The 11,601-nt window shown below is 40.1% G+C and overlaps 1 protein-coding gene across 1 annotated transcript in view; it reads right to left on the bottom strand.

Annotated features, from left to right (window-relative positions):
• The window catches only part of myom3 (myomesin 3), a 62,181-nt gene that overhangs the window by 6,678 nt on the left and 43,902 nt on the right, over positions 1 to 11,601 (bottom strand). Inside the window, exons 20-32 of the mRNA XM_088409635.1 lie at positions 10,919 to 11,100; positions 9,266 to 9,380; positions 8,015 to 8,171; positions 6,600 to 6,706; positions 6,017 to 6,061; positions 5,792 to 5,928; positions 2,516 to 2,660; positions 2,067 to 2,126; positions 1,824 to 1,891; positions 1,216 to 1,326; positions 1,060 to 1,147; positions 429 to 467; positions 235 to 340 (exon numbers count right to left, since the gene is read on the bottom strand). Coding sequence (XP_088265761.1) covers positions 235 to 340; positions 429 to 467; positions 1,060 to 1,147; positions 1,216 to 1,326; positions 1,824 to 1,891; positions 2,067 to 2,126; positions 2,516 to 2,660; positions 5,792 to 5,928; positions 6,017 to 6,061; positions 6,600 to 6,706; positions 8,015 to 8,171; positions 9,266 to 9,380; positions 10,919 to 11,100 — 1,360 coding nt within the window. The remainder of the gene's footprint in view (positions 1 to 234; positions 341 to 428; positions 468 to 1,059; positions 1,148 to 1,215; positions 1,327 to 1,823; positions 1,892 to 2,066; positions 2,127 to 2,515; positions 2,661 to 5,791; positions 5,929 to 6,016; positions 6,062 to 6,599; positions 6,707 to 8,014; positions 8,172 to 9,265; positions 9,381 to 10,918; positions 11,101 to 11,601) is intronic.

The raw sequence follows: 11,601 nt of genomic DNA, 5'->3' as shown, positions 1-11,601 counted from the left end.
CTATAAAATCCAATTTTCAAGACGAATATTGAATCGGGACAACCCTAAACTACTTATTCTGCCATTTTTAGCAGTAAAAAGTGCGCCTTATAGTGCGGAAAATACGGTACTAAGAATGCTAATCAGAATGTTTGGACTAGTTGGGTTGTATAGAATATGTTACTGTAAAGAAAAAAAAAGGTGTTGACTTCTCCTTTAGATTAGTCATGTTGCACAGCAAGTGTTCCGCCATACTTGAAGCTCCAGGTGGTTTTCAGGTAGCTGATATAGTATGTGAAGCAGCAGTAGAGCCTGAAACCTTCCGCCGTGCACTGAACCCTCAACGGACCCGCTGACAACGCTGCAAAGACGGACGGAGAGCTCGATAGATATTGCTGTTACATCAACAGCGCGCATTGGCCAGGTCCTCCGGTGTGTGACTTGCTCACCGCATTGTTTGCTCAGCCGCTGGAGAAGTTTGTCATACTCTGTGAAGAAACACAAACTTGTAAGCGGCGGCTGAAGTTTATGACAGCAAGAGCTGTAATGATGGTATAAAAAAATAAAAAAATAATAAATACAAAATGCCTATATGTGCATAGCTAAAAAAAAAAAAAAAAAAAATATATATATATATATATATATATATATATATATATATATACATATATATATATATATATATATGTGTGAGTGTGTACGTCTATGTATCAGGACAGAGCAAAAAAAAAAAAAAAAAAAATATATATATATATATATATATATATATATATATATATATATTTTTTTTTTTTTGCGAAGTTTTATTTGGACAAAAAAATTTGCCATTGTAAATATTAAATCGGTTTAACACTTTCAATTTTTGGACAAGTAGATTAAAGGGAAAACACTCTTAACACATTGCATGCAACTGAATCACATTCTCCATCAGGCCTTTGATATTCTTAATTGCAACTTAGGAAAAATGCACAAATTTGGCCCGATAGTGGGGATTTTGTGGGGATGTGTGTCTTGCTTAAGGGAAGACAAAATGACATGGCGTAAAAGAAGACCATTAAAACAAATGAGCTCCGGCATCACCTTCATCCTTCAACACCAAGGTGCTGACGTCCTCTCCTCTGGCGTCCGACACCACCGCCTTATACGAGCCCTTTTGCTTTTTTTCATCCTTAGGGGATACGCAACTCATCTGATTATAAATTCAAAAGTGACACGTATTGATGAGTGTTTGATTACCTGTGGGATGCTGAGAGCGCCGACTCCCGACGTGGGGTCATAATCAGCCTGTGTCACCGCCACTCCGTCCTTGAACCACTTGAGGGTGGAGTCTTTGGTTGTGTTTGTCACCTGTGGAAGCAGAAAAACATTGCAAACATCGTCTAAGGCAGTACATAGAGGAAAGCAATCTGTGTACGGCACAGGTGTCGAACTCCAGTCCTCGAGGGCCGGTATCCTGCATGTTTTCTAGCCTTCTCTCTCAAACACACCTGATTCCATCCATCCATCCATCCATCCATCCGTCAAAATGAAGCTCCTCCACTCACTTCAACATTACCACATCACTAATGAAATGACAGGTTAGAGTCCAACTTTAAAAAAAATACAACATACTGTATGAAATAATGTGAAACTTTAAATCTGTTCAGTTTGATCCAAGGCAATTAAAGCAAAGCTTGCATGCATTATTATTATTTTTTTAAATATGGCAAAACCAGTGAATAATTATATGAGGGGAATTTGTGGGCTAATGGTTTTGGAGTTCCTCTTTCATTGCTTGCACTAATGACCGTCACGCAACGATAGACGAAAACAGCGCCATTATATTCATTGCGGCAATTAAATACCTTGCACTTTACGATCACTTGGCAATCCTCGTTAACGCTCCACGACAAGAACTCCTGGAAGTACGGCCCTTTGGGAGGAAAGGGAGAAGCAAATGATGACAAAGTCACAATGATGCATGCGGAGCTCCGTGTGCATCTGTGCCGCTTAAAGGTCACCGGAAGCCATTTGTTATCGTAATGAGGCGGCCGTGTTTGAATGCGGATGTGCCGACGCGCCGCATTACAGAAAGAAGCGCGTCTCACCGCTCTTTCGCTCGTGGTCGCGTCGCTTGGCGTTTGCCAGGGCCATCAGCTCGCGGAATTCTGTAGGGGTGGGGTTGAAAAGAAATAAATACAGATAATCGGACAGTTTGTCAACAACACAAACAGAGTTGGACTACATGAGAGAAAAGAGCAGCAGGAAGAGAAAGTTGTACGTTTTTCGCACTTCGGGTTACTGTTTTCCAATTTTTGTGGTTGTCTGTTTAAATTCTGTAAGTTGAGTTAACTTGTGTTCCAATTAATTTGCTCTTAATTTGAAAAGTAAACCGTACTGCTACAATTAGGGCACGACAAAGCAACAAATTATATACCAGCGGAAACCTTGTTAAAGTCTCATGTATTCCCCCAAAGTGCCTTCACGTACCCCAAGCGGTATTTGTACCCCGATGTGAAAACCATTGCTCTATAAATAAAGTTGGGATGTGACTCACTGTGATCGACCAGGACCAAGGTAAACTGGTTCCTAGCACGTCCATCCCGCAGCTGGGCCGTGTACGAGCCTTCGTCCTCGTGGCTCATTCGATCCATCAGCACCTCCACTAGACCGGCGGCCTTGTCGAAATGGATCCTGCGGTTCTGCATGAGAAGATACGAGATATGACTGTGGTGTCGTTCAGAGAGCTCCTCGATGAAGTGCATTATGAAATATTTTGCAATTCACACAGGACACAAGCAGGAGCTGGAAAAAAAAACATCATTTGAGCTCATTTGCCAGGCTTTTACGTTCATTATGTTGAGTGTACGATCGCATGATTGTGATGGCACTCGGGCGGTTGCGGCGCGGCGTGCGACGACGTGATGTACGGCGTGCCCGAGGGCGCTAATCAGCTAAATGGGCTTTTGGATTCGCAAACCTCAGCTGTGATCATTCAGAAGCGACACGTAATCAGCGTTCCTCAGATGGAACTCGGGATAGCAGGCAGATAATGGAGCGAATGGAAATGAGACGCGAGTGCCATGTGAGTGGCAGCTGCTGCCGGTGAGAGAGTTGATGGAAATAAGACAGTGAATGGTGACACCAATGTTGGGTTTGCCGTTAATGACTGTCTTTAGGGGTGTCGAAATAACAGATTATTTTCACCCAATTAATTACACAGATTGTCTGGCCAGTCAGCTGAGGACTTTTTTTTTTGAGGACGGTACTTAAAGCTTTCTATGAGTGAAGATCACACGCGAGCGTGACTGAAGGAGAGCGGTGAGGACGAAAGCTTCGGGAAGCTGTTACCTTTTATAATAAATTGGAATTTCAAGTGTAAACTCTGCTTGTTAACATGTTTGGACAGCTACAGGCTCCATTCTGGTTTTACTCCAAAGGCAACATAGGCCCTCCGTTTCCCCCACTATAGCCAAGGGATGGAAACGGGAAGGGATAACAGTATAGTTACTGTATAAGGTTTAATAAGTTAATGTTAGAATAATTGCATATTTGTTATGCAATCACTTAGAATGTTTGATGCAATCCGTTATGTGATCAGTATGTTAGCGGATTAGGATGAATGTTTTCTGTTACTGTTACAGAAGCGTCATTGTTTCGTGACTCGGCGTCACGCACCCTGTTCCTGAGGAAGGAGATAACAGCATGAACTCGAAACTGCATTCCTCACCATCGTAAACCAATTGTTTACATTGTTGCCACATGTCTCCCCCAATCTTTCAGGGCACCAATGACTTTTGTAACTAGGGACCTCTTGAACTAATAAAAAGAGAGGGTGCGGAGAGGCTGTTTCAGAGCGCAGTAGAATTGTACCTGTGCGGTCCTTCTCCATTCTCTTTATGCAAGGGAAAGAAAAAAATGGCTTTTCTCCTTTGTGTATGCTTTCTCACAAATGTCTAAAAGGTGAACCTGACATTTAATATTTAAGTAAACATGTGTACTGCAGTTGGTCGATGTTCGAGGAGTGTCCGTTGCATGTGCATTTACAGTTAAGTTGTCTGTCAGTTTGGCACGCAGGAAACATTTACAGTGCGTCCCTTCGCAAAATAGCTTTCAATATTTTAAAAATAAGTCGAGGTTAAGGTTTAGGTGCAAGCATAAGTAGAATGGTGAGATGGTTAAAATTCAGAGGTAGAAATGTGAATGTCAATCGACCGATACGTTTCTAATTCAGGTCAAAATATTTATGAAAAAAAACTTTGTCGGGCAGAAATATGACTCCCCATCCTCCTGGAAAGGCTCCATTCTCTGTTTGTAATGTCATAAATTCCTAACGTTTGTAAACAATTTGGCCTTGGGAGAGGTCATTGTGGTTCGGCCCTGGACTTGTCAGACTTCATTATAGACAAGGAATTTAATAAAATGGATTGTGCAGCATCTGTTTTGTGTGAGAAAACACATTTAAAAGGCCCTTCCTGAGCCCGCTCTAAGTAATGTTTGTGTTACGCTGCCCTATCACGTTATTTGTCATTTTCTTTTCCTGCGCCCCAAGGGTAATTTCATCCCGCGGACGTCAAATCTACAGAGTGCAAAATTGTCAATTTGTTGCACCTTTGTTGCCCGCTTGCTTTTTTTCCCCCCAACTTACGGCGAGAAATCACATTTTTACTGTCCATTTCCACCTTTTACATATTTGTCATGAGTTCTCGAAGGCCGAGTAGTTAATACTTTATTCTTATTACAACTTGTCTTTTTCATTGTATGACAAGTGAGAGAAAATAAAGGTTTTATGATTTGGAGGCTAATATGTGTATGGGCTGAAGGCCAACATTGTGCTGTGAGGAGGAATTCAATGCTTGCAGCAAGCTTATTTTTCCCAGCCAATGAATATCAAGCTAAGTACGACTCAATCAATAGTGGTTGCCGTGGCGATGATGACACGAGCCATCTCCTCTCTCTCACTTTGTTAACTGTTGTCTAGTCTGTAACCTTTTCACGCAATGCATCCTCATTCCGAAATTACTAATTGTGATTGTAGGGATTGTAGAGAATTATTGTCACATGTATAGCACGAAACCACATGCGACTGCAATGTTAGCGTGTTTGTATTCGTTATTCATCCATAAAAGGAACAAAGAAATAGGCTGACTATCTGCAACGATATTTGTCTTTTTGACAAATCATACAATTGATAATAAATCACTTTAAAATTGTAAACTTTAGAAAGCTATTTCTGTGGAACTTATTATTTTAAATGAGTTATTTGAATATCACCCAGGGTGATTACGGCACCGATATTTGGCTTTGACAAAAAAAAACGCGTAAACGTAACTGTTTATTTAAAAGTAAATATTTAGACTTTTAGATCACTTCAGGAGAGATTCAGCTGACAACATTAACACTGTGCACCTTTTGTTTTTGTATGAAATTTGTTCAAAAACAAAAATAACGTTTTCTGTTTTTTGGAAATTTTGAAGAACTTAATTTGCAGTATATCATTGAACGCTCCCTGAAAGTTTGTCCGAATTTTGCTATTATTTTTTAGTAAAATGGCAAATATTGGAGCAAAAAAAAAATTAATAAAAATTAATAAAACTACACAGCACTGCACTTTTGTCGAATCTTTTTGTACCAATGTCTGCATTTTTCAAAAATTTAATATAGTCACTAAATGTCAGCTATCAGCCTGCTTTATTACAGATCATTATATCTGCCTGAAAAAAAGAGGCTATTGCTACAAATCATGAAAAAAAAGTCTTTCAAAATGGAAGGAAGTGTTTTTTTTTGGTTTTGTTTTGTTTTTTTGAGCCTTATCCAAACAGGAGAAGCTTACCGGCGTGCTGGAGATTTCTTTGTCGTTGAAAACCAGACGCAGTTCGGCATCATCGCTCAGGCTTTCCGTTTGAAGCCACAGACGCACGCCGCCCGTCTCGGAAACCTCTACATTCCAGCCTGACTTCAGTGTGATGACTGGCAAAGGAGGGGAAAAAAAAAACAATGGTCACTTATCAATACTGGTAGAGTAGAATAAGTTCAATATAAATATGAAGATGCCTACGTGGATTTCGGACTTGCTGGCTGAGTTCTTTGAGGCGTTCAAGGTCTGCAAGAAGGTGAAGATGTTCATTAATATTTGAGTTCATTGATCGCATTTTGAAAAGTTGATGGCGAACATGGTTATTGGTGTAGGGACCTCCAGAAAGTGTCATGCAAGAAGAATAGACGGAGAAATTTACTGAGCCCGTCTTTGCAATGTCATTGTGAGTGTATAATCATGGAATTAATCAACGACATTAAAATGTGGTGAAAATGTAATCTATTACCCAACAGTTGCACAGTTAAAAGAAACTGTCCACCAGTACCGGCTGCTCTCTTGAAGCAGTTTTACGATCACAAAGTTGAAATTACAAACTAGATGAATGGAAAATGGCCATCAATTTAATTATTTTTTCAGGAAAACAATATATTGGGATATATATTTCTTTAAAAAAATGTGTAATTGTTTTCTTCAAGGAACTTCAGTTCATCAAAAGTGCTATTGGTGTCAGGACTTGGCATCAGTATCTGTTATGGGACCGAAAAAAAGTTGTTATCGAACATCCCAAGTCGAGATGAATGATAGGCAGAAAATTTCACATAACCTTCAGCGGTGAGGAGGTAGCTGGATGACAAGCTGGGATCATCGCTCATCTCCACGGTGTAGAGACCCAGGTCTTCCTCGGAGGGGTCGCTGAAGGTAAGAACAGACCTAATGGAGACAAAGATTGATTGTTGCATCAAGTCTGCAATTTTCGTCATTTTCTCCTTTGTAAAGGCCTAAAGGCACACCGTGCTGTTCTCAGAGTCCATACTGCACTGTCTGCTAAGCCAGTAAAATTTAAAGACAAGTAAAAAAAAAAAAAAATCAAACAGTTCCCAGGTTTTCAGCAAAACACCCCGAGAATTAACATATTTGTCAGAGTACAAGTCGACCTCACTTATAAGTGATATGTGCAATTAAAATGATGAATTATGGTACTTTTAGAGGCATTTCCACATCGTATATCGAGTACAATACTGTTGTGGTTATTGGGGAGGAGCAAACGAGACAAGACTGCGAGGCGATGTATTGTGCATGTAGACGCAAGTGCTGAAACTAATGTTACAGCAATATAATGATTTGAAGTTTTCAATGTTTTATTTTTTGACACAGCTGAAGATAAATGTGTCTAAAAGCCCTAAAAGTCATCATCACTAGCCTACACGTCAAATAGCTCCTCCTATTTCAATGTATGGCTATCTCTGACGAGCTCTTTTTCCTCCTCTTTTCAAACATGCTCATTACTCTTCCACGGATAGTTAAATGATTTGCGAATCATCTTACTTCGGATATTCTCCCAAGCTTTCATAATGCAAGCGACAGAGTGGCGAGATCAAAGCGTACAAGATTGCCCAACAATTGTTCCCGACTGAATTAAAATAAATAAATAAATAAAAGAATTGCAGCTAATGTCATACTATGTATATTTAGAACACAGTACACAGTAAGTCTTTAGATATGTGAAAATATACATTTTGCAAAAACGTCACTGTAAAAATCATTGTTTCATGTCCCAATTAATTTGCTCTTCATTTGATGAGAAAAAACCCCATTTGAGAATCGGTGGTCGATGCTAACAATGAAATTAGGGTCTGACATAAAGCTTTTGGGTGGGAACTTTATTGGGCATTCAATGGGAATCCTCCCAAATTGCATGTCGGCTTGTTCATGCCTCATTTCCATGAACAGTCGCTCCATTAGCTCATATTTTAAGGAGAACATAAGTCATTTATCCAAACATAATTCATCCTTGTGAGGATGAACTCGTTTAACGGCTAGAGCGCGGAAGGACAGAACATCTCTTGCAGAGAACACGAGAAGGCACTTAAAGTGTGTGAAGAGGTCAGAGACTTTGAAGAGAACTCAGTGAGTGAAATTCAACTTGGCTCAATCTCACATCCTTTTCGCCTCGTCCCTGACCCCATGATATCACCCCGTGTTCACACCGGCCCGGACGGGCGGCTTGCCCCGCCCCACCTGCCATCCTTGTTGGCCGCCTGAGCTCTACCGCCGTCGATGGGCTCGATGTAGTTTTTGTTCCAGAGACCCTCGTTGCCGTCGGCTACGTGATCACACTCGTATCCCAGGTAGATCATTCCATCGTCGTCCACGCCGGCCTCAATGTTTTTAGTATCTAAGGATGACACAAGGATGATTTTTAGGTCCCAGTATTTTGCAGTGATAGACCTTGATTGAAAATCAAATTTGTATGTCAGGAATTAACTAAGTCTAGCCTGGGTTGTTAATGAGGAGGGAGTTACAAGACGACAGTCTGATATATATTTCAGGCTAACAAGGTCAAATGTGTTTAAAATTATATTTAACTGTTTCAGGTTCATCGTTTGTACGATATTTGTTTTCATTTTCATTTTTTTTAATCAAAATAAAGAAAAATAGATTTAATCAATCAAATTCAAATCTATTGTAACAATAACTTAAAAACAAGTCAGTGTTTTTAGTTAGACTTGTGTGGCTAGCACTCAAGGAAGCCCGTGTACCATTAATGGTACTAGTACCATAAGTTGAGCGTCATTGGTCTGAAGGTGAACCCTGTAGCGTGATGCTAATGCTAATTAGCATCTATGTTGCAGCGCTTTAAAGGATAGGTCACCCAATTAAAAAAATAAAATAATGGCCAATGCAAATAAACACAGTGATCCGATTGATATCACTTTTCTGATATATGAATGGAGAAATTAGCTGTTGTAAGACTTAAAATTTTCAAAACTAAGATATAAACAACTTTAAAAGTTTATAATTTCCTAAGAGGTTTTACCTGACATGTTTCGGCTTGAGTTTCATACCGACAGCCAAAAAGAAAACAACAGTTACATTACAATTCATTACAGAAATGATTACGCCGCTTAATTCATATTCCACAAACACAATCTTAATCAAAATGCTGAAAAAATAGCATTAGCGCCGTACTGACGAGTCATAGAGTTGAGCTGCACTCGGAACTTCACTTGTGTTACAGGACGGACAACTGTTTCTGTTAGCTTTGTTTTATAGCAGCGATATGTTTCTAGAATATGTTGTCATTTTTCCTGTAGGGGAAAAGAAAAAGCAACGAATGGGAGGTCAACCATCCAATGGATCGTAACTTTTTTCCCACCTCAGATTTTGTCTGTTGGGCATTTCTAGTGGTATAGTCTTTCTGTAACCAAGTGACATGTATAAAAAGGGTATATGGCACAATGTAACAAACAGAATTATGCAAGGGCTGACCTGGAGAGGTCTGCGCCTTGACTGGCTCCGAAGGGAGAGAGGCGGCGCCCGCTCCTGCCTCATTGACAGCAGACACACGGAGACGGTAGATTTGACCAGCCTGAAGACCTGAAACCTGCATGTCATAAGGAACGCATCAATCTTTCAGCACCTGTGTAATTCCTTGGGGTTTTTACTCACATATCAGAGCTGCAGAGACGGATTTGAATATAGCGGTGGACCCACGGGAAACAAGCAGAATGCTCCACATTGGACTTTTTTTTTTCCTTAATTCAAATTAATTTACTTCATTGGAAACAGTGCTTGTATGTTTAGATGAAATGTGGTTGAAATTAGGCAGGAAAAAGACATTGAATAATAAATTGTGTTATTTAATTGGAATGTGCTTGAAATAAAGAAGGTTTTTAACAAAGATGTTTAATCATTTATATGATCTTCGTACTCGGCATCTATTGCAGTCTGTCTTTTACAATTTTGACTCTTTCCTTTCCCTTCTAGAAGCTTTGTTCAGTGGATGCCATTGTGAATTTGTGATGTTCTATGTGATTCGTTCACTTGTGAAACCCTTAGAGACTCTGTTGTGATTAAGGGCCATATAAATAAATTTGACTTGACTTGACATTCACGTTCACATTTCCTAAGCCTCGCTTCATTTCCAAGTCTATGGCTATGATCATCACCCCGATCCCCACCCCTACATACACCAGCCCAAGAAAAACACATACCCTCAGCCTTACTGAGCTGAAGTCTGAGATTTGCAGAAACAAGATGACATTAAAATTTCAAATTAAAATTTCTAAATCACATGCAATTTGGGGATTTTTCTTGGCCATTTGAAGGCGCAACGGTTCATGCAAAAAAAAAAAAAGTACTTCAAAGGCCGATTGGCTTTGAAGGGTCCACTCAACTATTTGTAAAACACTTAAAAAAAAAGCAAAATTAAAGGGACAGTGTGTAAGATTTTCTTTAAAAAGGATTAAATTAAATGATTGTAAATTTCAAAAACTTGCAAACGAATGTGTTCTTAAAGACCAACAGTATGTTTTAAAAATACTCAGAGGTCCAGTTATCATGACATTATATTACATGGACGGTGGCACTCCGAAGGCGGCCATGTTTGTTATAGCTATGGACAATGGTAAATGCAGCACCTGCAACACCCCCTGCTGTCCGTAATGAAAAATGGCCTAAATCTTACACACGATCCCTTCAAGTGTGTATAAAAACACTACATGGCAATAACTTTGGAAGCATATAGTATTTTTCTGTAAATTTCTGGTTTTACAGTACTTCAAAAGTGCAACTTTTGTATTAACGTCTTCGAAGGTAGTGGAAAAATAGATTTTTAAAAAAAAATTTTTTTTTTACACAAAAATCCAATGTAACCACAATTTGGAACGCTAGACTCGGAAACTAAACTCGTAGAACTAGAGTTGGAAATTTGATTCAGAAAGAAATTAGGAAGACGGCTTGATGACAGCTTGACTGGTGCTTAAATACTGTCAGACATTAATCTTATACAACATAATAAAGCAAAGCAAAGAATCCTAACCACTGTATGGCACCTGTGACATCAAAAAAGAAATCCGTCAAAACCACAGCATGTTTTTCTTCCATAGTTTTGTCACATTTCAAGTCCACACATTTACTCACCTTGTAATACGTGTCTGTGACCGGATTGTCATTCACAACAGTCCACGTGTCGGACTGGTCGCCCTGGCTGATTTCCACTAAGTATCCCGTGACTGGGCCCCGGCCTTCGTAAAGTGGCGCGGCCCACAACAGCACCAGCGAGTGGTCCCTCACCTCGCGGACCTCCAAGTCAAAGGGACAACCTGAGAGAAATTGACCGGTCATCCTCTCAATAACCTGCCAAACGAGCATGACGGAAGTTCTTTAATGACTGCGGCGGGTAATTTGCCTAATGATTTTTGGACCTCGTTTTCCAGGCAGGATTAATGAGCCGCGATTCAAAAAACGGCAAGTGTCGGCGAGTGCCTTGTTCTATTATCAATATTTATGTCACAGGCAGCAGTGCCATAGATGTGCGTGAGCGTGTCCGTGTTTCCATGCAGTAATCATACATCGCGCGGAACACACGCGCATCCCCGAGGGCTTTTGTTTCACTGCGGCTTTTATGTCGCCATGGCAACACTTGAAGGCCGAATTGGGCCTTCCTCTGACAAACACTCTGATTGCGCCGGTATGATGAAATACATCATCAGCCTACACCCTGATGGAAACATAAACACTATGTATTAGAGATGGACCGATTATCGGTCGAGCCGATTATCGGGGTAGATATTTGGAAATTTGACGTATATCGGTATCGGCCT

This window comes from Hippichthys cyanospilos, chromosome 3 (assembly GCF_059441005.1).
Source record: "Hippichthys cyanospilos isolate Australia breed blue-spotted pipefish chromosome 3, RoL_Hcya_1.0, whole genome shotgun sequence".
Classification (NCBI taxonomy): domain Eukaryota; kingdom Metazoa; phylum Chordata; class Actinopteri; order Syngnathiformes; family Syngnathidae; genus Hippichthys; species Hippichthys cyanospilos.
This window is presented reverse-complemented; position numbering and strand designations above follow the sequence as displayed.